The sequence below is a fragment of the Cydia fagiglandana genome, chromosome 16 (assembly GCF_963556715.1).
Source record: "Cydia fagiglandana chromosome 16, ilCydFagi1.1, whole genome shotgun sequence".
Classification (NCBI taxonomy): Eukaryota; Metazoa; Arthropoda; class Insecta; order Lepidoptera; family Tortricidae; genus Cydia; species Cydia fagiglandana.
In genome coordinates, this window is record NC_085947.1 from 7550649 (window position 1) to 7576251 (window position 25603).

The following is a 25603-nucleotide window of genomic DNA, read 5'->3' on the forward strand; positions in this document are numbered from 1 at the left end:
AAAAATAAAATAAAACTGGACACTACAGTCTTTTATTTCATACTTAGGTAGATTACTATTCAGCCGCCCCTCGTATGTTGTTCCCTAAATTAACGTGTGCATTTTGGACCTAGGTCCAATGTAAAGTACATTTTGTTAAATATAATAAATCAGATTTTGTTTATGTAAACTATGTTGAAGTATATTGTTTCATGTAGTATTCTTACTTGCGCTGTTCAGTATTTCCAGTAATCAAAACACAAACCATGTTCAACCCTTTGTACAATATAGTGAATAAAGTCACTATCTAACTGATATGTGTCCACATTATGCGATGACAAAACACAAGTATTTTATTTACTTACATCTACCAATTATAAGCCGGTCTTCCTTTTACAATAAGCCACTACATTTCCAAAGTGAGGTTCGAATACCCTCAATAACAATATTAAACTATATTAGTTTAATAGCTGTAGAATTCGGCAGATGTAACAAAAACTCATACAAAATGGAACTGAAACATTGTTAAGATTATCTTGTTAGTCTGTGTCCCCTTAGATGGTGATTGCACAGATCGGATCCTTTAGTTGATTGCACTCTTTGGTAGTAGTTAATACTGTAAGTATCAATAGTATTGAGTAGAATAACGGAGACATGGCATTCATGATCTCACGCGTGCTGCCGATGCCGCGGCAGACTGACTGATAACTCGTGCCCACGCCGTGACGACAAAATAACTTGTAATAACAATAAATGTTTTTGTTTTAGGTTCCCAGCACATTCCTATTACCAAATCAAAATTATTCACCGAACATTCTTATCGTGCGTGGTACGTCTTAAAACGTCGTCATTGGCAAAATCCCTCCTGCCAAAACAAGAGGGGAAAGCCATAGAAAAAAAAAAGTGAAAAAGCTTGATCGTTCGCTTGTTGTTTTATTTTATTTGATTTAACACATTCAGTGCCGAAAACCCGACTCGGGTATTTTATGACATAGTTCCCAGGCTGAACGACAAGATAGTCGGGATCGTGGTACTACTGCTTTATATGACGAAATTGTGGCCTGCTGGCGCGGACGTCTTGTTTGGCTGGGTGGCAATGAATGTGTTAAGAATTCGGTAGCTACAATATTTTTGATTGATTAATTATTATTTTTGATTTTTGAAGGTTTTTAATTGTAACAATCAAGCTTAATCTATTTTATAATAAGAACAATCCTGCCCGATATTGTATGTTGTTTCAATCGTAACGATATGAAAATTGTAGTAATCAAAATTATGTACGTGAGAAACACTTTTACAATATGGCAAATAACTGTAAACTGGCTTGCAAAGAAACCGCTCGTTTGAGTTTCCGATATGTGTTTAAAGAAACAATCTTATGTATCTTTGCAAACGGTGTCAACGTTTCTTATTGTAATGTTGTGACGTCATTAGCAAAGGTCCCTCAAATAATTATAAAGCTTTTCCATAGTAGGTTGTGTAAATTTTGGTACGGTTTGAACTATTATTTTCGTTGAGTTGAATTTAGACAAGTGTGTGCCGTTTTGGTCGGGAATTTAATATTTCTACCGCAACTCGAAAGCCATCGCTCAAGGCTTTTTGCAGTGATACACACGGGGTATAGTCGTGTTTGACCTACCCATTTGCCTGTTGACGCTTGGAAGTCACGCTTCCACTGAGTAGTGCTGTGGTATTGCTGCAAAAAGCTGCAGTGTGTGCCAGCTCTAATAATCAAAAGGATCGTTAGTACTGATGACGTCACAAGTCACGATAGTCGTCACGTGTGGGCGCGAGCGCATCGCAAACATTACGCTTCGATAATTTAATATTAACAGTACGAATCGCGACTTGGTAAGGAACATGATCATTGTATTTATAATGTATCGATATACATATAATATGGACATTTGTGTATTTTTTTGATGTACTAAAGCCAAGTTTGATTTTTCTTAGAAAAGAATTCGAAACTTTAAAAAAGGAATAATAAAGATAAATTATTTCTTAGAAAATGGGTTTTTATTTACTTTAAAAAGTTCTTACAATGCTTAATAAATACTAAGAAATCTTAGATTATTGTCAAGATACATTGCCTTAATGTTAAAAATTGTGATGTTTGACTAGGAACGAGTTTTAAATAGGTACATACAGTTAAAAGTGCACGGTAACTTATAAGTTATTGCATTTTTTACAAGTTATTGTTATTAAATACCATTAAAGCTTAATTAAGTAAAATTAAATAGTGGAAATAAAATAAATTACTAGCAAAATTAAAAGGGCTTAATAATCTCTTATTAACTAACAATAGAAGGGCTTTTTCACAGGATAAAACAGTTGTTTGATACACAATATGTAATTTCATAACCTTATAGCCATGAGATAAGGAATTAGGTCACGTAGCCAACATGCCAATCGCTTACGCTCCATAGCGATCGAAACGCAACTGTCACTGTCGCACTAATATGGAAGAGTGATAGAGAGACGTAAAGCGTTTCGTTGTAGAAACGATTTCGATTGTCACCTTGTCTAGGCCGGCAGGCCCTGTAGACAACAGCCAATCGCTAACGCTCCGTAGCGATTGTCACCTTGGCTAGGCCGCCTGGAGTTAATTGTGTTGCTAATAGTAATCGATAGATATCGATTAGGAATATCGAGCGAGAATAGAAACGCAGTGTGACCTCTGAGTTGAAATGCTGATTTCATTCCCGAATCTTGAATAGTGACTGAATGACGAGACAGATGCCAGACTGCGTTTAAAACTTAGAAGGTTGTATAAAATAAGAAACAATACGCACAGGGCGTAATACTGTACGGAAATGATGGTCGTTCTTGTCTACGTGACAGCGTGATGAAACGGTGTCCGTCACTTTCTATGTCACGGTGTTAAAAAGTGACAGTTATTTTATCGCGTGGATAATGATGGATAAAGCTATCCATAATACGCCGGCTGGACTGCTTAAAAATGTAGAAAAAAGTTAAAATCGCATTCTTTAAAGCAATTTAGAAAGCGAATAAATTGACAACAAATAACTATTCAGTATGTCTGCTTATTAAATTATGTTGGTCTTTCAACTTTGAAAATTACTTCTCGAATGCGTCTTATAAAAATATTTCTTTGGTTGTTATAATACAATGTTGGTTGCTAAATGTAGGCTTCAACCAGTGACGATGTCTAAAATATTGTTATTAAAAAAAGGTAAGAAGCACTATAAGCGTCAATAAAATCTTACACTTTGTGGTTAAGATAACAATTTGAAAATCTCTTAAGATTTTTGAGTACATTGTCAAGTAAATTTATTTGCATTTATGAACTTGGCATTTGTTTTACTTAAAGTATTTGAAAGGATAAGATTACATCAAGGAAGACTTATAAACGCCTTTATGCAAAAAAATATTATGCTAAATCGCGCCTATACCTATTCAATAGAGAGACAATTGATTTTCTCGATGTTTAAATACTACTCGTAATTAAATACTATAACATCTTCACTGCACTTACTCAAAAACTTACAAATTGCTAAATAATCAAAATAATCACTGTTCACAGTAAAGCTTTTCCTTTGACGTTAAAATAAATACTGTTTTGTTAAATTCGAAACTAAAGCTACATTTTTGACTGCAACAGACGACAGAGTGATTTTCTTGTAGAATTCGTTGTTTTTATGACACATTCATGGAGGCAAGTATGCCTTTGTCTATAAAAATGTAAGTAATGCCCTATTTAGGACATATTGTCTTTTGCAACCATATAGCAATAATTTGCAATGGTTGTCGTATGTCTTATGTTTTATTACTCAATGGTAATAATTATACAAACATTTTCTACACATTGAAAAGTTTATAATTTTCATTGCACAAAAATATTTATCAAAAATAATTGAAAACGATAACCGTATTACAATTAAACTTGGATCCAAATTTAATGTCGCTCTTTCAAACTGTAGCAGTCAACAACTCACTCACAATCACTAGGCATATCGTTGAGTAGGACAGTCAACTGTAAAAATATGGGTGCACAAATCATCTCAGAAATATGTCCCATAGCTCTTTAAATGTCAGCGAATTAAGAACCATGGGACTAGTTGAATAAGTTGGCTACAGCCATATTTTTACAGTTGACTGTACACCTAAGTCCTAATCTATATCATCAGGCCTCAACTGTCTCTCGCCTTCGTTCAAAAATATAAGCATCGCCTTGTACAAAAGGTACAACCCTAGCATCCGTCTATCTTTCAACGGCCAGGACGCCGCGACGCCGTAATAATTTCCACTTTTCAAATTTTTCAAATTCGGAAGACCTAGAACATCAATCATGGCCGCCTCGTACGTGTAAGCTTCTGCTGGGATGACGTTCTGGAATATGTGGAGACAGACGACACCGACCTTGTCTGACCAGATGTCGAGGATGTGCTGTACTTTCTTGTCGTTGGAGGTGGTGAAGTCGCGCTTCCAGAGGGTTAGGGCTTGGTACAGGTGGGAGTAGGGGCGGGAACGTTTACCTGGAAAAAATTGCAACCTGAATAAAATTATAGCCAAGGAATTTAGAATCTTGTTGTATTCTCAATTAGGTTGAATTTCATTTGTTCGAAAAGTTTACGAGACAAATGAAATGCTACCTATTTTTTTTATTTATAATTAAGGTTGACATTCCATCGAATCGGAATGTACATCCTAAGGGCCCCCCCACATCTGGCGTCTTTCGAGCGTCGGCGTCTACAATTCTATGGCCGACGTCGACGCAACGTCGACGCAGCGTCGACGCAACTGCGCAGCGACGTCATTTTCCATAGCGCTGGACCGACGCCGACAGACGCCGACGCTCGAAAGACGCCAGATGTGGGGGGGCGCTAATGTACATTGGGCGGCACGAGGATAGAAAATGTTCAGAATAAGTAGGTACTGGGATTGACACTGGAACTTGAAAAACTAAATGATTTACGTTATGTGCAAAAATGACATCTATTTGACCGCCTGCAACGACGCAAGGCCTACGCGCGTGAGAATGATTTCACTATAAAATAAAGCATTGGTTTTTTGCACTCACCTTTTCCAACATAAAATATCGAGTTGACAAAGGTAACCCAGGATATGTGGTGGTTCTGCGTCCCAGCTTTCGCCGGTAAGTTCTGCGTTAGCCTGGGGTCCAGCAGTAAATACGTAAAGGAAGTCTTCGCCATGCCTTCTCGCCATTTCTTGTTGGAGTTGGTAAAGTCGGTGCGCGCTTTGGTTTCCAGCTCTATGTATGGTGTTAGGTTATTCATCCAGTCACTTGTGCGCAAGGATTTTTCAAGTTCTATACTGTATGCTAAAACATTCAATAAAAATGTTTCAAATATAAGCCACTTTTTCGTTGCTAAATTATTGAGTAACGCAACTAACATTTTTCTAGAAGAACTTTACAGAGAGTTTTACTTTTAAATTTAGTGAATTTCACTACCATTGTTATAAAAAATAAATTAACAAAATCTAAAAATTATCACATAACTGAAAATAAATCAAATTAAATGACATTGACATCAGTCAAAATACTTAAAAAACCTTTTTGACTTACTTTTGCCCTGCTTGTTGACAACAATAGGTTGTTTCTTGAGCGCTTGTAGTTTCTTCAAGTAGAGAGTTTTGGTGCCGTCCTGTATGGGCCCAGGTTTGAATCCTAGCTTGACCAGTTCTGCTCTGAGGGTATTACTGTCGTAGACTACGGAAGCTGGTAATGAGGAAGCCACGGACACTATTGTCTGGTCCGGAGTTGTGTCAGCTGCCTCGTCTACTGGAAGACTGTAAAATAAATAATATGTTATGATGAAGAGTTGGTCATATAAATAACTTTGCAGGTACTCTTTAGTTACTTGTTTATATTATTAGTTGTTTGTATTTCTGAACAGGGCCAGCCGGGCTAGCACACGATTAGTGCGACAGTATCTCGTGGCGAGATAGACTACCCGTCCCTCTTTAATTAACATAGTTAGAAAAAGACGGGTAGTCTATCTCGCCGCGAGGTACTGTCGCGAGTGTCGCGCCAATCATGTGCTAGGCCTATTGATGGAGACAAAAATAAAGACTAGGCAGAGTCGACTCGGTTTTTACGACCCATGGGTCTCCTAGCATCAATAAAGCAGTTCCCAAGAATAAAATAAGTTCCCTTTTGCCTCTGTTGCCTTTAAAAATGACCTGGCCTTGCTCACATAAGCAACATATAACACAAATAATACTTACACAACAGGCGAAACAAGTAGCCTCTTTTCAATTAAAACCACATCCTCCTCTTCATCCTGATATTTGTACTCTTCTTGCACATTTGCTATAACTATACTGCCTCCTGAGAAAATGCTGCTCACACCACTGCTGGCCGATGACCTCCTGGTATTCATGGCCCCAACTTCAGTGTCGTTGTGGTTACACAACCACTCATTTGTCTTATTCTGAACCACAATCAACGCCTTGTCCATTTGTGAATTATCTTCAGTCAATAACGAGTGAGAATCATCTAAAGTCAATCTTCGCATATCAGAACTTAGTTGCGACTTACATTTCTTCAAACTGGTCTTCGTTTTATAATTTACGTGTGTAATACTGTTAGGCGAGCCAGGCAGCGAAAAGTTTTCGTAAACGCTCATGCGTTGTTTTTTATAATCTTTAGCGTCTTGGCAAGAGCATGATTTTTCTTCAACAGTGTCTTCGAGTCTTTGTACGCCGCTTATTTCTATTTCCACTGGTCTGCTGGTGCATGTTTTGTAGCTTGTCCTAGTGTCATTAGTTCTATCCTTAGTGAGATCAAGGTTTTTGGTGAGATCTGTGTTCCATGGCGCTGATTCGTCCTCTAGCAGCTGTTCTCCGAGTATTGTGGGGTAGAGGTTGTTCATGACGAGGCTGGTCTTCTCGCACCAGTCGCGGACCATCTCGGACCTCCGGCAGGTGGACACGTGGTGGAGAGGGTTGCCGGTGACGGGCTCGTATTCGGCGACCACTTGGTCTGTCGTCATTAGCACTTTATCTGTAAAAAGGCATGGGACATAAATCATAAGTATAACTACATATACTGTTAATACTTTCTTATTTAAAGAAATGGCTAAGTGATTGCACCTGGACCTAGCTGGAATGAGAAACGTGGGTTACGTGGGCGTACACTACAGGCTCCACATAAAACAAAAATGTTGGAGCTTTTGAGTGAAATGTTCATTGAATGGTATTCAAAAACTGGAATGGCACCAAATCTATGCTAGTCTATACTTTTAAATATTGGTTCTTACTTTAATCTCATGCTTGTCTTATGCTTGCATTTTTACTGAATTTATCTGCATAATTTATTATATTTCTCTGCAAAATAACTTAAGCATATTGCAGAAATAACATTACTGATACTGACCTAAATCTAAGGTATATGCACAAGGTGGTCCAAAGGTATCATCCAGTTGGTCCACCACATTGTGTAGGTAGTCGTACACCTCCCACTGTTCCTCCCGAGCTGCATAGTCGAAGGCCGAGTGGCCGTCCAGGTCAAGCCGGGACGGGTCACCTCCGCAGCCAAGGAGGAGCTTCAGGTTCTGCACTCGGCCCCATATGGCTGCTATGTGGACTGGGGTCACACCATCGTCAGTACTTTAAAACACAATTATATATTTAATACAGTGTAAGTTTCTCTGAGGAAGGACCCTAACGGAAACACATTTGTGCACAGCCTTTAAAAAGACCCCAGAAGTCAATGTGATACAGTTTTAGTATAACATATTTAATAGGTACTCAGTACTAAATGTATAATTAAACTCACAAGAGAATAAAATGACAAGAAAATCAAACTTTTTTTTACTTTATTTTACCCAGAAAAATGTAAATGTATGATCAATCAAGGTTTAGAACAACAGCTAAGTGTAATTCTTATACGAAATGAAAATAATTTTCTATGTGGCGCGACTGGCGCGGAATCTAACTCACCTTATAAAAATAATAATTTTGCGTTGCTCTTGGGTGACCTCCACTCAAGGGGAAAAAAGGTACAAACATAATATCATAATTATGAGTCATACAATATGTTAATAACCCTCCTAATAAGTATTAATAACAAAGTTTTTGCTAAATTGCAGCTACATAATACTGATCCAAGAATGGTGAGTGCAACTTATTTATGTAGTTTAAATGTTGCATAATTTGTTGAATCATCCGTTCTAGTCTCTAAGTTGATAATAAGTAAATGGTTGTCACATTTATAGGAAAAAATAAATTGATGGGTATAATTGTTAATGGAGAATTTATAAAGAAAATGTATAAAGTAGAAATTATAAATGGAAAAGATTATAGGAGGCCTATGTCGGAGCCAGTACCATCTTTACCATACACACACACAGGGCCCGTGCCCAGGGGCATCCTCAGGGGGCCCCGAAGGACAGACAGTAAGAGTAGGGTGTATTCGGGTAATACCGAATGTCGGATAATTCAGAAAATCAGCTGAAAATCACCCTAAATTCCATTATAATAAAAGTCTCTTTTCGGAATTATCCGACAGTTTTCGAATTTCGGAATTACCCGAGTAAACCCTATATTTGATTACCCATAGTAAATAGAAGATCATAGTAGAAAAGTGTTAGTTTAATTATCTTTCTTTACTTTCCAAATTCTTATGTGCCCAAGGGCCCCGGCATAGTTTAAGACGGCGCTGGTTGGAGCCTGTCAAGGAGAGCTAAAAAATATTAAAGAATCAGCCTATTAAGGCTATTTGCTTTGTAAGATAACAAAGGGGTAACAAGGGTCTAGGGTCTGATAGTCCCAGGTCTACCTTCCAATTCAGATAAACAAGTATAAAAGCAATAAATTCTGATTTTACAAATATTTCAGTTTTATCAACCCTCTGTCTCAACCCAAAGTCTGATAGGGACTGTATTGTTTATGAGAAAGAATATAAAGCAGTGGCACTTACCATAAATTGGGATCACCTCCATGCTTGAGTAGTACTTCTGTGCACTCTTTTGATTTCTCTAAAGGCTCAATACCAACAGCCAAATGTAACACACCAATGCCTTTACAAGGTAATATCACATTTATATCTATTCGATTTTCACTTAGGAAACTCTCCACTGACCTGCAAAGTGTAAATATAGCCACTTATTTTTTATAAAGACCACCACTACAGAACTACAATTGCACTAATATGGATACTGATTTTATTACTATACCTCGAGTCTCCACTCTGTATTAAATCGTACAATTTGAAGACATCTCTATACGACGAACCCATGGCTCTTCCAAAGTTGATATGAAACTACTTTTTCGCAATTAGTAGTCATCGGGTTTGCACCTTGCAACCGACCATTTCCTCTGCGGCTTCCGTTCGCGATATCACTTCTATATATAGATCTCGCTGTTTCTTCGATATTGCGAAATTTACACTTAATTGTATTGGATCACTGTGGTTCAAAATTGCGCAAGTGTGACTCACATTGTTGTTTCGTTTGTTTTGCTTAAAATTTTCAAATTAACGTCACCCTTTCACTCAGCCCTTTGTTTACGTTTAGCACGCTAGGCTTCTCACGTTTCGTTTCACGGAATTGGCATTCCATTCATTTTACCGCATTGCTTATTTGAGTAAGTTGTACTTCGCATATTTTCTGAAATAATATAATGTTAAAAATATTTCATTCGTTTGTATTTATCTTATTTATTATTATAACTTACCATTTGCTACGTCAATAATTATTTAATTCGAGTTTACTATCGTTTGACTCAGTGATACAACAGATGGCGCCACTTAACAATCGTTAGTTCAACGACCCGGGATTTAACGATTAGTACACAAGGTAAGTTAGGTGTTTAGTTTTAGTTAATTTTTAAACTATTAGCCTATAACGAATATGAAACCTCAAGTATGCCCTAAATACATGCATGCATGAATTCCTGCTGTTTTTTACGCAGTTAACTGAAAACCTTGTGTAACAAAATTGTTTAGTGGTGCCAGTGCCGCATACCGGCAAGCATTGATAGGGGTGTAGCTGTAGGGGTCCGGTTGCACGCCGGTGTAAAGCCCCCTCCAGACTATGTGCGTGAATCGCGGCGCGACGTCGCGGAGCGAACATATCGCGAAGTTGACATATGACTCCACACTCGCACACTTCACGGCGATTTCGCAGTTTGGTTTGCGGCAATATGGCGGAAAAGCATCAGCTGATCGAGTTTAACTGTTAGTTATCTATGGCATCATACGTGATTTAGCTGTTTTTACATTTTGTTTTACTGTAAAACCGTAAAATATAGCTGCTTAATATAATATAATCATAATATAATTCATATTTATCTTGCCACAGAGGAGCCAAAATATTGTGTAATGTGGAGTCTTGCAAGTTCGCGCTTCGCGTCTCCTTTGACGCGGGCCGAAATACCGACAAAAAACGGAGAACAAGGCGCGAAGGCGTGAACAATCTGCGAAATCGACGGCACACTTGCGTTCGCGGCTTCGCCCGCGATTCACGCGCATAGTCTGGAGGGGGCTTAACTGTTGTATGTAATGATTGCATGTAGCGGGGCTATTATGTCGGAGGTATCCTCTATTATTATTCCCGGAACATACAGGAAACATCGTACCCGTTGCGGTGTATAGTTCGTTTTTTTAGCATTAGAAAGAACTTGAAAGAATATAAGCGATCTTGACATGTCTTTTAATTGAAAAACACTTTTAAAAATCATTAACTATTACTTATGAAAGCAGAAGAATATAAATGATCGTATTAGATTCATAATTGTTACATATTGGCCGTAACTTATTTTTAAAATGTGTTTTTCAATTAAAAGACACATCAAGATTGTTTACCTTATTTCTAATGCTAATAAAACGAAGTAAGTATAGGTACTCACGGTCTCACGTTTTTATAATAAACGCGCGCTTATTTTCTTTCATGTTTGAGGCAGATTAGGTACATATCTAGTTAAGTATTTTAAAGCTTAATACCTAGTTTGTAGCCTTTTAACCCTTTGACCGCCGTTGTCCGGTATACAAGACAACGATAGAACGATACGCTGGCGCCGTCGTCTTGTATACAAGACACAAATTCAACCACCGAGTTAATGTGAAAATAATAACATTTGCAATTTCATTTACACTCTTGTTCATATTTTAGGTCTTTGTTTTTTCATTTATTTGCTTTTTAAGCAGCTATATAAATCCATTCTTTTATAATAAGGCTTTTAAAAAAATTGCTCCAATTTTCAATGTTTTTCATGTTCCTCGTCGCCGTTGTCTTGTATAAAAGACAGCTAGGGATGGGAATGTTAACTCGATATGGGAATTTTTAAATTAAATATAAAGTCAGAAATATGTTTTTATTTAAGTATTTTAACACTTGTTAATCGCCAATTTTTTTTTAACGAATAGTAGGTAACTACTTACTAGAATACGTAGAACGAGAGTCAGATAGGCATAACTATATGTAAAGTTCAGGCAGCTTCTTTAGCTGTATAAATTAGAGTCAGACAAGTAAATTTGCCCTTGTAGATTGTGGACTATTTAATTGCAGAAGGATAAATAAAAAAATAATTGATGTTATTTTATAGCTTATTGGGAAGGGATACACCGCAGCGACCGCTTCGCACAAGAGTGGTACAGATGGACATACCTGTTTATCAGACTTAAGTTTTTTATTATAACATTGAAATTAATGTGTATTTTTATAACAAGTCGTTGAAGGTTTTTTTGGTTAGAGTTTATAAATTAATGTAAACCAAACTGATAGACCACCACCAAACCAAATGATAGATTCTAATTCCGGAATAATATCTACACTCATAAAAAATTCAACCCACGTGTAATTTTCACTAAAACAGTTCCGATATATTGACTTTATCGATACATGATGCGCAGCTTTAACGTTACGCCAATAAAGTTTACGTACCGACAAGCGCTTACGCCGTTGACCTAGAGACTATTATTACTTAATCCGCGCGAAAACTGTCCTTGTCGGTCTGCACTGCGGGCAGTCTATGCGCGCCGTTGTCTTGTATAAAAGACTTCTCGTACAGCCTAGTGCGGCGATATCACGTCTTGAATCGACATTGTTTAGTGGTTGTTTTTTATGTTAAATCCCTATATTTTAAACATTTTCGAGTGTAAAACATATGTTTAATTTTGGCAATTTGGAATGAAATTAAAACAGGATAAGAACAAAGCTAAATTAAAAAGATTTTTACCATAAATTGTAAATATCGATATCACTATTTGCAATCCCTAAACTTTTTATTAGTTGTTTACTTAAAATTTGCTCTGGCGTGTGAGTGAGCGTCTTTGCGGACTAGGTCCGGCGGCCAAAAGGTTTATTGTTAAGATTATCATTTAAGACGATCTCCTAATATTTGTTATGCTATTCTGAGATATCAGATACCCACACTTTAAGATTAAGTATATATATATATATATATTTTGAGGTGAAGTACACTGTAGGTATATATCTGTTGGCCGTGACGATCCACTTATGTTTAAAATGTAGGGTAGATAAGTAGCTTATTATGTAGCTATTGTGTTCTACATTTTTCTAAAGCGATGCGCTCAATTATCTCTTCAGCTTTCTGTCGACTGCGCAAAGTACGAATGGTTGACAATTTTATTAATAGTGTCACTCATAATATATAAGAAGGGATTAATACATTTTCTAAAATTATACGAAAATTAACTATAAGTACTAAGTATTATATGAGCAGTGCTATATGCCATACACACAACCATAGTATGTATTAACGACCTGTAGGTAGATTAATTTACGCTGGCATCTCTTGATCTACATTTAAAGTATTTAAACTACCCATCATAACACTATTCCACCGATAATTACAACAGACCTCATAGATAGCGCTACTCTTATCGACTAGCTATTACAATAAAAACAAAACACAAGCGACTGACATAAGTAGTCTCACAGGGCGCTGTTAAAGTCTTGCCTGTTTCTGTGACTGTTCATTTGTTTTTAATACTGACACACTTTTCCTTATTTAATTAAAGGAGTTTTAACACAGTGAGTATATATGTACTATATTTCTCTACGTCTAGCTATACCTACTATACTTACTACTGTCGCCATCAGATATTTCGGAGCGGCCAAGGTGCTCACAAATATCTGAACACGCCTCTATTGTCAAGGCGTTAGAGTGCTTGTTCAGATATTGTGAACACCTTGGCCGCTCTTATATATCTGATGGCGACTGTACACTGTTGACTGTGGCGTTGCTCGGCTATGGCCATAAATACATATTACCCGCGGAAATTTCGCACGTTCTACTTTTAGGAATTTGGTTGTAGGTACCTAATTGTTGCATTTGGAAAGACCGGATTGTCCACCCATACAACCATTTCCAGTCGCCGTTACGACGCGGTGTAGACACATCTTGTGTCGACACCGTCTGTTTCGGTCACAATTCCAGTCGCAGAGTCGTCGCCGTGTCGACACAGTTACCAGAAATGGGGAAGGGTCGACACATGACACAAAGTGACATAAAGTGTGGTCGCCGTGTGCACACATTGTTTCGGGTTTGCGACTACTTTATGCCAAAATCATTCGTTCATTCGTTCATTTTGTTCCTGTCAAATGGAAACTGTCAGATGGAAAAATAGTTAAATAAAAATAAGTGACGGTGACATTAATACGCCATCTCTAAAACGGATTACAAGACGTAATTATATATTGTTTGCATTTATATTACAATAGGACTTAAATTATTATGGGGAATTAAACTGCTCGAGTGATTTGATAAACTAAGTGTAATATAATCAACGCGCCACCACATTGTTTTAGTTTAGCCGGAAATGAAATTGTTTACTTCTCAATGCTTGTGTTCATAAATATATTATTTGATGCATTTTTAGTACTTCGATGCGTATACTATACTTAAATAACAGAAATAACGCTTTACATACTACGAAACTTGTTAATTATGATGTATAAATATGGTTTAAGCCTGAGAAATATTGCAGTCACAAAGTAGTCGCAAATGTTTCGACTTTGTGTCGACTCTGTGTAGACACATGACACGCGCTGTCAAAAGTAATAACAAAGTTACTGGATTTGCAAAATGGCTCCTTGTGTTCATTTGTTTTCAGATATTCTCAAAGTGTAAAAATGACGTGGTCAGAGATGGGACTTAATAGATTAACTGTTTATTCGACTAATTAATGGAATAAAAAAAGTTAATCCTCAAATTTTAATCACGATTAGTTTAGTCGACCTAACATAGATTGAAATTGAATTAATCTGAACATTAATCGAATAAATTATCGATTAAATCTCGGTTGGAAGTTGACAGGGGGCCATTTTTTTGTACGTAAAAATAATAGAAATGTCTTGCATGCAGATGGTAGCCAAACACTTTGTCATAAAAGTCGAGATGGGTGTCGATTTATAGGTTTAAAGGAGTGCCGATTTCGAAAATGATGACCATTTTGAAATCCAAAATGGCGGCCATGCACTGTGTCATAAAAGTCATGGATGTCGTTTTATACGTTTTAGGGGGCCCCAATTTTGAAAATGATGACCATTTTGGATTCCAAAATGGCGGCCATGCACTATGCCATAAAAGTCGTCAGGGGTGTCGTTTTATAGGTTTTAGGAGGCGCAGATTTGAAAAATGATGACCATTTTGGATTCCAAGATGGCGGCCATGCACTATGTCATAAAAGTCGTCATGGATGTCGTTTTATAGGTTTTAGGGGGCCCCGATTTAGAAAATGATGACCATTTTGAAATCCAAAATGGCGGCCATGCACTATGTAATAAAAGTCGTCATGGGTGTCGTTTTATAGGTTTTGGGGGGCGCAGATTTAGAAAATGATGACCATTTTGGATTCCAAAATGGTGGCCATGCACTATGTCATAAAAGTCGTCATGGGTGTCGTTTTATAGGTTTTAAGGGGCGCAGATTTCGAAAACGATGACCAATTTGGATTCCAAGATGGCGGCCATGCACTATGTCATAAAAGTCGTCATGGATGTCGTTTTATAGGTTTTAGGGGGCCCCGCTTTCGAAAATGATGACCATTTTGGAATCCAGAATGGCGGCCATGCACTATGTCATAAAAGTCGTCATGGGTGTCGTTTTATAGGTTTTGGGGGGCGCAGATTTCGAAAACGATAACCATTTTCGATTCCAAAATGGCGGCCATGTACTATGTCATAAAAGTCGTCATGGATGTCGTTTTATGGGTTTTAGGGGGCCCCGATTTAGAAAATGATGACCATTTTGAAATCCAAAATGGCGGCCATGCACTATGTCATAAAAGTCGTCATGGGTGTCGTTTTATAGGTTTTGGGGGGCGCAGATTTCGAAAACGATAACCATTTTCGATTCCAAAATGGTGGCCATGCACTATGTCATAAAAGTCGTCATGGGTGTCGTTTTATAGGTTTTAGGGGGCGCAGATTTACGATGACCATTTTGGATTCCAAGATGGCGGCCATGCACTATGTCATAAAAGTCATGGGTGTCGTTTTGTAGGTTTTAGGGGACGCTTATAAAATGATCATCGTTTTCGAATTCTGCACTCCCTAAAACCTATAAATCGACATCCGTGACGACGCAAGTTATCTTTATTTTCAGATCTAACAAATTGCTACAGAATACAAAGGACAAAAAAGAAGCGAGGAGGTAATGAAACAAGCAAAAATACAGATGATTCCTCGACGCAATTGGATGCTTCTTAAATTGTGTCCAGATTTTTTTGTCATAAAAGTTTTTATTTTTCACGTATTACTCTCACAAGTTCCGTGACATTTCGACCTTGTAATTTTTTAAGTAAATGTTTTTGTTTATCTGTGAGGATCTCACTAGAATAATATAATCAAGGTATGTTTATATTTGATAATTGAAATAGTAACGAAAAAAAAAATTATATTTGTGTCTTATATTCCTGCCGAAGACTTTTATTTTTCCTTTTCCTTCTACACAAGTTTGGTCAAGTAATAAGAATTTAGGGCTCTCAATTTTATTTTGACTTCTACAACAGTAAAGCTACGAGGCCATGTTTGGTATCGTTTTCGTATAAATTCGCAGTACCAAATTTAGTTATGGTATCACATTGACACCATTCCAACGTAAAAACATATAAACTTACTTTCTTTTAAACTCCTCTTCACGCTTAAACTGCTGAACAGTTTTAATTTAAATTTAGTACACATATATTTTGAGTCCCGAGACATAGTCCGGGAGCCGGCTGCATGAAACAAACCTCATCAAAAAATAGAATATACCTACCCTGTAGAGGTACCTGACATTTAGTAGATTCCAACGCACTTGGTCGGCCTAGGCTTAACCTGGCAGATTTTGTACAAATGGCAAAAACGTTGGACAAAAATTCATCAAAAAAAACCTCATCGAAAAATAGAATGAAACTTGTATGGTAGGATACCTGACCTTGAGGACAGTAAAAAAAAAGTGGTCGGCCTCACCTTAGCCTGGCAGTTTTTGCAGTCCGACCAGATTTATTGGGTCACGTGAGAGCTACAATTTACCTCATCGAAAAATAGAATGAAACAAACGGATTATAATAGCTAAAATAAGCCTGTTGACGTATGTCTTGGTCGGCCTCACCTTAACCTGGCAGTTTTTGCAGTCCGACCAGATTTATAAAAAAATCATCAAAAAATGTTTATCGATAAATCGTATGAAACTTGTATGGTACGATAGCTGCCTTTGAGGACAGTAAAAAAAAAATGGTCGGCCAAATCCTGTGTTTGCAGGTTCCTGTGTCCGACCAATTTTGTGGTACCACGTGAGAGCTACAATTTACCTCATCGAAAAATAGAATGAAACAAACGGATTATAATAGCTTAAATAAGCCTGTTGACGTATGTCTTGGTCGGCCTCACCTTAACCTGGCAGTTTTTGCAGTCCGACCAAATTTATGAAAAAATCATCAAAATTTTTTTATCGAAAAATCGTATGAAACTTGTATGGTACGATAGCTGCCTTTGAGGACAGTAATAAAAAAATGGTCGGCCAAATCCTGTGTTTGCAGGTTCCTGTGTCCGACCAATTTTGTGGTACCACGTGAGAGCTACAATTTACCTCATCGAAAAATAGAATGAAACAAACGGATTATAATAGCTAAAATAAGCCTGTTGACGTATGTCTTGGTCGGCCTCACCTTAACCTGGCAGTTTTTGCAGTCCGACCAGATTTATAAAAAAATCATCAAAAATTTTTTATCGAAAAATAGTATGAAACTTGTATGGTACGATAGCTGCCTTTGAGGACAGTAAAAAAAAAGTGGTCGGCCAAATCCTGTGTTGGCAGGTTCCTGTGTCCGACCAATTTTGTGGTACCACGTAAGAGCTACAATTTACCTCATCGAAAAATAGAATGAAACAAACGGATTATAATAGCTAAAATAAGCCTGTTGACGTATGTCTTGGTCGGCCTCACCTTAACCTGGCAGTTTTTGCAGTCCGACCAAATTTATAAAAAAATAATCAAATTTTTTTTATCGAAAAATCGTATGAAACTTGTATGGTACGATAGCTGCCTTTGAGAACAGTAAAAAAAAGTGGTCGGCCAAATCCTGTGTTGGCAGGTTCCTCTGTCCGACCAATTTTGTGGTACCACGTGAGAGCTACAATTTACCTCATGGAAAAATAGAATGAAATAAACGAATTATAATAGCTAAAATAAGCCTGTTGACGTATGTCTTGGTCGGCCTTACCTTAACCTGGCAGTTTTTGCAGTCCGACCAAATTTATGAAAAAATCATCAAAAAATTTATATCGAAAAATCGTATGAAACTTGTATGGTACGATAGCTGCCTTTGAGGACAGTAAAAAAAATGGTCGGCCAAATCCTGTGTTGGCAGGTTCCTGTCTCCGACCAATTTTGTGGTACCACGTGAGAGTTACAATTTACCACATCGAAAAATAAAATGAAACAAACGGATTATAATAGCTAAAATAACCCTGTTGACGTATGGCTTGTTACGGGCGGCTTTCATAAATTCAATGTAGCAGTGTGCGGCAGAATCCACTTGCATCAAATTTGATTCAACACATTGTGGCTGGACATTAAGAGATGAAATGTATAAGATCAAATGGTTTGAAGGACACATAACGCCTTTGCGAGTCGAAGAAATAACAATAAGATAATCACTTAATATATGTGAGGTTATCTTGTGTATTTTTATTTATTTATATTTATTGAGAAGTTCAACAGCGTTTACATTAAATAATATACAAAAAAACATGAGAACTTATAGCATAGCCAATAACAGAACTTCCTGTAATTTATACATAATAAAAAATCATCTGTGGGTAGACTTGTAACTTGTGCTGTACAAGAATCGTAAATATAACTTAATTTGTAAGTCTTTAAGGTACAAGGAAAAAGAGAAAAAAATAATAATAACTGTAAACTGGAAAAAAATCCTAAAATAGTAGGTATAGCTCTAACTTTGCGTAAACAATAAATAAAAAATAGTAAAATAAAAACACATACAGTACCTACATAAACGAGCGAATCTATTAGTTTGTATGCATTTATTGGAATTTATGTGTTCGTGTGTGTGTGTGTGTGTGTGTGTGTGTGTGTGGGTGGGTGGGTGTATGTGTGTAAGTGGGTGTGATAGTGCGTGACTACCAGGAAAGTTGCTTTGCAATTTGTGATTTGAAAACACGTCTGGAGGAGAAGAAAGGGTCAATGTTTTGGAACGATTTATTATAGGTACGTGCGATTCTACTCAGAATTTAATAGAATAGAATTTTGGCCATAATTGGTACGATGACAGGGAATATGGAATAGTGTGGTGTGACGAGTTCGGCGCGTGGGAGCGCGGAGCCCTAACTGTGACAGCAATCCAACGCAGTCTAGATGCCCGTTGAGAACATCGTGGAGGAACATTTTACCATTTATTTAAATTTTGGAAGGATCACGTGCAGTTTTTCCTCTTATATTACAAGTGTTCGATTGAAAACTAAGCTTTGGTGTATACCTGGATCACCTGCACGTACAAGAAGGCGTTTCATATACGCCCGCCCATCAGATAGGTACACAAAGTCATGATGCGTATGGAATACAGCATGTGTGGTCCTATTCTAGCTGTCACGTGGTATCACAAATTTGGTCGGACTGCAAAAACTGCCAGGCTACGGTGAGGCCGACCAAGCCATACGTCAACAGGTTTATTTTAGGTATTATAATCCGTTTGTTTCATTCTATTTTTCGATGAGGTAAATTGTAGCTCTCACGTGGTACCACAAAATTGGTCGGACACAGGAACCTGCCAACACAGGATTTGGCCAACCACTTTTTTATTACTGTCCTCAAAGGCAGCTATCGTACCATACAAGTTTCATACGATTTTTCGATAAAAAAATTTTGATGATTTTTTTATAAATTTGGTCGGACTGCAAAAACTGCCAGGTTAAGGTGAGGCCGACCAAGACCTACGTCAACAGGCTTATTTTAGCTATTATTATCCGTTTGTTTCATTCTATTTTTCGTTGAGGTAAATTGTAGCTCTCACGTGGTACCACAAAATTGGTCGGACACAGGAACCTGCCAACAAAGGATTTGGCCGACCACTTTTTTTTTACTGTCCTCAAAGGCAGCTATCTTACCATACAAGTTTCATACGATTTTTCGATAAAAATTTTTTGATGTTTTTTTTATAAATTTGGTCGGACTGCAAAAACTGCCAGGTTAAGGTGAGGCCGACCAAGACATACGTCAACAGGCTTATTTTAGCTATTATAATCCGTTTGTTTCATTCTATTTTTCGATGAGGTAAATTGTAGCTCTTACGTGGTACCACAAAATTGGTCGGACACAGGAACCTGCCAACACAGGATTTGGCCGACCACTTTTTTTTTACTGTTCTCAAAGGCAGCTATCGTACCATACAAGTTTCATACGATTTTTCGATAAAATTTTTTTGATGATTTTTTTATAAATCTGGTCGGACTGCAAAAACTGCCAGGTTAAGGTGAGGCCGACCAAGACATACGTCGACAGGCTTATTTTAGCTATTATAATCCGTTTGTTTCATTCTATTTTTCGATGAGGTAAATTGTAGCTCTCACGTGACCCAATAAATCTGGTCGGACTGCAAAAACTGCCAGGCTAAGGTGAGGCCGACCACTTTTTTTTTACTGTCCTCAAGGTCAGGTATCCTACCATACAAGTTTCATTCTATTTTTCGATGAGGTTTTTTTTGATGAATTTTTGTCCAACGTTTTTGCCATTTGTACAAAATCTGCCAGGTTAAGCCTAGGCCGACCAAGTGCGTTGGAATCTACTAAATGTCAGGTACCTCTACAGGGTAGGTATATTCTATTTTTTGATGAGGTTTGTTTCATGCAGCCGGCTCCCGGACTAACAGGACATAATAACTAACTAACTATTTTGGCTCAGCGATCCAAAGAGAATCTTGGCCTCCGAAACGAGAGCGTGCCACCTGTCCCGATCCTGCGCAACTTCCTGCCAGTTACTGACGCGAAGCTGAAGCAGATCCGCCGCCACACTGTCTTCCCAGCGATACCTGGGCCGACCCACTGGACGGCTACCAGTCGGTCGTCCCAAGAACGCCTTCACAAGGCCAAGGACATAATAAGTTATCTAAAATCATCCTTCAAAGGTGTGAAATGAGGTGTAGGGGGGAATTCAGAATTGACTTCTTGAAGTTAATACTGTTTAAGTTTAGGTTTGAAGTCATGTTTTTTTTATCATTTTTAACTAAATCAAAGATGTAGACCATCCCAAATTTAATATAAATCGGTTCAGCGGTTATTGATTTCCCGTACAAATTTCCACGCCACTTTTCACACCTTCAAAAGATGATTTTGGTTATAAGATCTATTCTATGTCCTGTTCCGGGACGCAAACTATTTCTATACCAAATTTCAACGAAATCGGTTCAGCGGTTAAGCGTCAAGAGGAGTTTAAAAAAAACCGACCAAGTGCGAGTCGGACTCGCGTATTAAGGGTTCCGTACATTAAGTCCGACTCACGCTTGACTGCACATTTCTAATAGGTTTTCCTGTCATCTATAGGTAAAGAACTATTTTGTGTATTCAGACAGACAGACATACAGACGCACGAGTGATCCTATAAGGATTCCGTTTTTTGCTTTTGAGGTACGGAACCCTAAAAAGATTTTTTTAATTTTGTGGAATGGTTTCAATGTGATACCTTAAATGGATTCAGCAACCCAGATTTATACGAAAACGATACCATACACGGCCTAGCACCTTCACTGATGTAGATATATCAAGATAAAATTGAGAGCCCTAAATAAACGTTCAAGAGCGGATATCTCAAAAACTATTCAACATATCGAAAAAATTGACTGAATAAACTTGTAACAAATTAAATTAACTTTCATTTTGTATAAGTGGCGATGTCGCTAACGCTACGTCTTACGTAGGCGAACAACGCGCGAACGCGGCGCGGCGCGGCGCGGCGAAATCAATCCTTTGATGCCCATAGAAGTGTCCTACGTAAGCGATCTCGTTGCGAACGCGGTGCGGCGCGATTTGCACGCGAATGTCAGGCGGCGCGGCGCGGCGCGGCGGCGGCCGCTTTCGCCGCGCCGCGCCGCGCCGCGTTCGCGCGTTGTTCGCCTACGTAAGACGTAGCGTTAGATGCATAGTTTCCGAGATATAATCGAAAAACCGGAAAATAGGACATTCAAAGCCCCCTCTCTTCCCCCCGCTCAAGGGCTACGGCCGGGAACTTTTGATATGTTCACCTCCTAACTTGTCCAAACCAAGTTACAGAGTCAAAAATTGTGTTCCGAGCATTTCCCTCTACAACTTTTTTGAGCATTCGTTGGCTGACCTAAGTAGCTTATTGCATTTCTTTAAAAACTTTTCTGTAAAAGGTTGACGGGTGTTGGGTGTTTATATGGTTTTGGTCGATTATTATCATTTGCATCGCCCATGATGACTTACTAGAATTACTTACGAGCACACGAGACACTAATAGTAGTTTGACAAACCTTGGTTTTTAAGAGGTATTTTATATTGACATTTGCTGTCACAAATTTGCTGTCAGATTTAGTCGCAAACCGCACGCAAAGTGCACACAAATGTGTCGACACCTTGTTACGGAAAAGTGTAGACACGGCGACGACACTTTGTTTCGAAACAATTCTAGACACATTGTGTGGACTCTGTTACGACACATCTGACATTTAGTTACCACTTTGATGATTCTGCGACTGGAATGGTTATATGGGCACTAGCATTTACCGCCAGTAAAGCCATTATTAGGTTTCCTAATTCCTTGGACGTGGTTATTATTCTTAGGCGTGGGAGTGAGTCAAGTGAGTGTGAAACTCGGTCTGACCTAGCTATAGCTATCTATTACCTATTACCTACAAGTTACAACATGCAAATCCGAATTTAAAAAAAAGGCTAAGCTCCTACAAAAATGGTAGGTAGGTACCCTAAAAAGGTCACGAGGCATTAAAAGTATAGGTACATGAGGTGGCGGGACGCAAGGAAAACTAATTTAGTTAACATCAGGCATGCAATAGGAATGATCAATCATTAGAAGTGGCGAGGATCTTTGCGGTCCCAGGCAGTAGCGGATTTCCCATAAGGCACAGTAGGCCCGGGCCTAGGGCGGCGAGATATTAGGGGCGGCAAATTGAGACAAAAAATTCGCTGATGCTAACAAAAAAGAACTCAAAATTAGGCCAGACAACGAATTCTCAAAAAAAGGTAATATATCTTTTCGTTGCCTGATCTAAATGTAGTCAATATGACGGGTGCTGATGCTGAGAAAGGGGCGGCTACAAGGCTTGGGGCCTAGGGCGGCAAAGACTGCAAATCCGCCACTGGTCCCAGGGGTGTCACATACGCTCATCGGGGAGAGCCCAGTCTGCATTTATACTTCAAGACATACAGTGTGGAAAGATAAGTCGGGCCCTGGAGGGAAACTACCTTAAATCCTCAAGCTGGCACATTTTACTTAAAGGAGACATTCCTTTTTTTTAAAAAAAGACACAAAACTGCATTCAAAGATTTTCTAAAACTCGCTTGCCTCGCCCGGGACTCAAACCGACAAAAAATTCAAAAAAATAAAAACTCGTAATTTTATTCTACTAGTTGATACAGTTAATGTTAATGATAACATTTCTCCAAGAAACATTAGGTCTTACACTCGTCTGTCGTACAAAATATCCATAAAATCTAATATTTAGTACTCATTTTTTTAGACAAGCCAAATTGAAGAAAAAAAGAAAAATACTTTGAATGCAGTTTTGTTTCTTTTTAAAAATAAAGGAATGTCTCCTTTAAGTAAAATGCGACCTTAAGGATTTAAGGTAGTTTCCCTCCAGGGCCCGTCTTATCTTTCCACGCTGTATACATAGAGGAAAATAAAAACTATAAGGTGATTTTTAAACTGGCCAGCGGACTAACTGGCTAGCCAAGATACCAATCGTTGCTACGACAACTTGACGCTTTCTGTCTCTGTCAATCTTCCATATGTGTACGATAGAAAGGCAGATATAGCGTTTCGTTGTCGTAGCACAAACGATTGGCGTCTTGGCTAGGCACCCAAAATAGATCGTCGATGAATATAATGATGTATATACATACATACAATAATAAGGTATACCTATCTACATCATTTATGTATTTATTTAACTCACAGTCACAGCTGACACGACTCTACCCATCCGTAAAAGCAGCTAGAGCCACGAGTAAATATTGAAGGTTCCTATCCCGGTAATTGGTATCGTCTTGGGTCGTCCCATTCGTTTTTCGTCTAGTTCTTAAATTAGTGCTATTCTGCTTTCGTCACCCATTCTACATTAGTCAAAATCGTCGGTGGCTTTCAATGTAGAATGAGTGACGAAAGCAGAATAGGACTAATTTAAGAACTTGACGAAAAACGAGTGGGACGACCCAAGACGATACCCGGTAATTGAACAAGCAGCCAAATATAATGTGTAATCTAAACTTACCGGTCGCGCCTGCGCCCGTGGACCGTGGACGTCCGAACTTTGAACCGGTTTTCTAACGAATGAGCGCACTCTATCAAGTCTTAGAAGGGCTTTTCTTGTGATAGAGCCTTAGCTGAGATTTGATTCAAGTTGGATGTTAACTTAGTTACTTTGTGAGAGCGCGCAATAGATGTTGTTGGGATAGTTGGGATATGTTTTAGACATCATGACACTTATAAAGAGGTCATTTTAAACAGGGAACTTCTTGATAACTATTCATTGTTATTATGTAAATATATAGTTATTTTTTTTCCAAAAAAACTCTCATTAATTCTCAATCAATTGTTATAGTTGTTATGTTTTTACTTGTAGATTGATATACATAGTTACCAACATACCTACTAATCTCTACCTGCTGTAATCTACCAACCCACCTTAACTACCTTTCACTACCTAATTATATTCATTTACTTACATCAAGGTGGACAAACACCTGTATAAACACCATGGATTGCATCGAATAAATGATTATGATTCATGTACAGTCAACTAAATCAGTCAATTATTTATTGCACACCCCTGCACTTGTAGGTAGGGTATCATATAGGTACACGCGTTTAAAAAGGTATGCATATTAGATATGAATATATACCTACCATAAAACTTTTATTACATAAGTAATTACACAAATATGTAAATATCATGTATACAGTCATATGTATACCTAAACTATTTGTTTTAACTAAGGAAAAATCATTTATACCTAAATTGAAAGTGTATTACGACGGAAGGGCAATTTAAATACCATCTAATAGACGCCTGTACTGTACACATCTTTGAACCGATTTTTTAACAGAATTATTTTTTTGAGAAACACTTATTAGCGCATTTCTCAAAAAGTTTGTACATTTCGATCACATCTTAGATTTCTATAAAAATTGGTATAACTAAGTACTGGTAAAGTACCTATACCAGATTTCCATACATATTTGGTAACAAAAAAGGAATGTTTCATAGAAACTTTTTGGGACATTTTGGGAAATATGGTGGAAGTTGTTCAGCTTCATGTACTTTACTAGCATACCAATTTTTATAGAAATCTAAGATGTGATCGAAATGTACAAACTATTTGAGAAATGCTCATTACGGCTACTTATTACTCAATCTAAAAAAAAAATTGTCTGCTCTGCAGTTTTAATATCTCAACTCAATTAGGTTTCATTGTCTTATTTTCGGTTCTTAACAAAACACTAGTTACTGCCATAAACATTTTCAAATCACAAATCGAATCTTAACAATAATTATGGTTCCGTATGGTTTACATATTTACAGGGTATTTCAGGGAATGGTTGTTAAACAAATGACATTTTGCAGATGTTGATCCTCGTATTTATATGCGGGGTATCCTTGACCCAGGCGCTGGACAACGGGCTGGCGCTGACCCCGCCCATGGGCTGGCTCACCTGGCAGCGGTACCGGTGCCTCACCGACTGCACCACGTACCCTGACGAGTGTATAAGGTTAGTAGTTGTTGCTAGTATCATCTCCTGAGGGGTATCATCGACCCAGGCGCTGGACAACGGGCTGGCGCTGACCCAGCCCATGGGCTGGCTCACCTGGCAGCGGTACCGGTGCCTCACCGACTGCACCACATACCCTGACGAGTGTATAAGGTTAGTAGTTGTTGCTAGTATCATCTCCTGAGGGGTATTATCGGCCCAGGCGCTGGAC

General features: G+C 38.1%; 2 protein-coding genes across 2 annotated transcripts in view; one reads left to right on the forward strand and one right to left on the reverse strand.

Annotated features, from left to right (window-relative positions):
* Nucleotides 1-1973: 1973 nt before the first annotated feature.
* Nucleotides 1974-9593, reverse strand: LOC134671830 (ankyrin repeat and LEM domain-containing protein 1-like). Its single transcript, XM_063529673.1, has 7 exons — nucleotides 9141-9593; nucleotides 8885-9046; nucleotides 7340-7572; nucleotides 6190-6967; nucleotides 5528-5751; nucleotides 5021-5281; nucleotides 1974-4475 (listed from the first exon to the last, which is right to left on the reverse strand). The coding sequence occupies exons 1-7, from the start codon at nucleotides 9200-9202 to the stop codon at nucleotides 4111-4113; spliced, it is 2085 nt and encodes a 694-aa protein (XP_063385743.1). The 5' UTR covers nucleotides 9203-9593; the 3' UTR covers nucleotides 1974-4110.
* A 135-nt stretch (nucleotides 9594-9728) lies between these two features.
* The window catches only part of LOC134671877 (alpha-N-acetylgalactosaminidase-like), a 30803-nt gene continuing 14928 nt past the window's right edge, over nucleotides 9729-25603 (forward strand). The window contains exons 1-2 of the mRNA XM_063529736.1: nucleotides 9729-9761; nucleotides 25247-25392. Coding sequence (XP_063385806.1) covers nucleotides 25247-25392 — 146 coding nt within the window. The 5' untranslated portion in view covers nucleotides 9729-9761. The remainder of the gene's footprint in view (nucleotides 9762-25246; nucleotides 25393-25603) is intronic.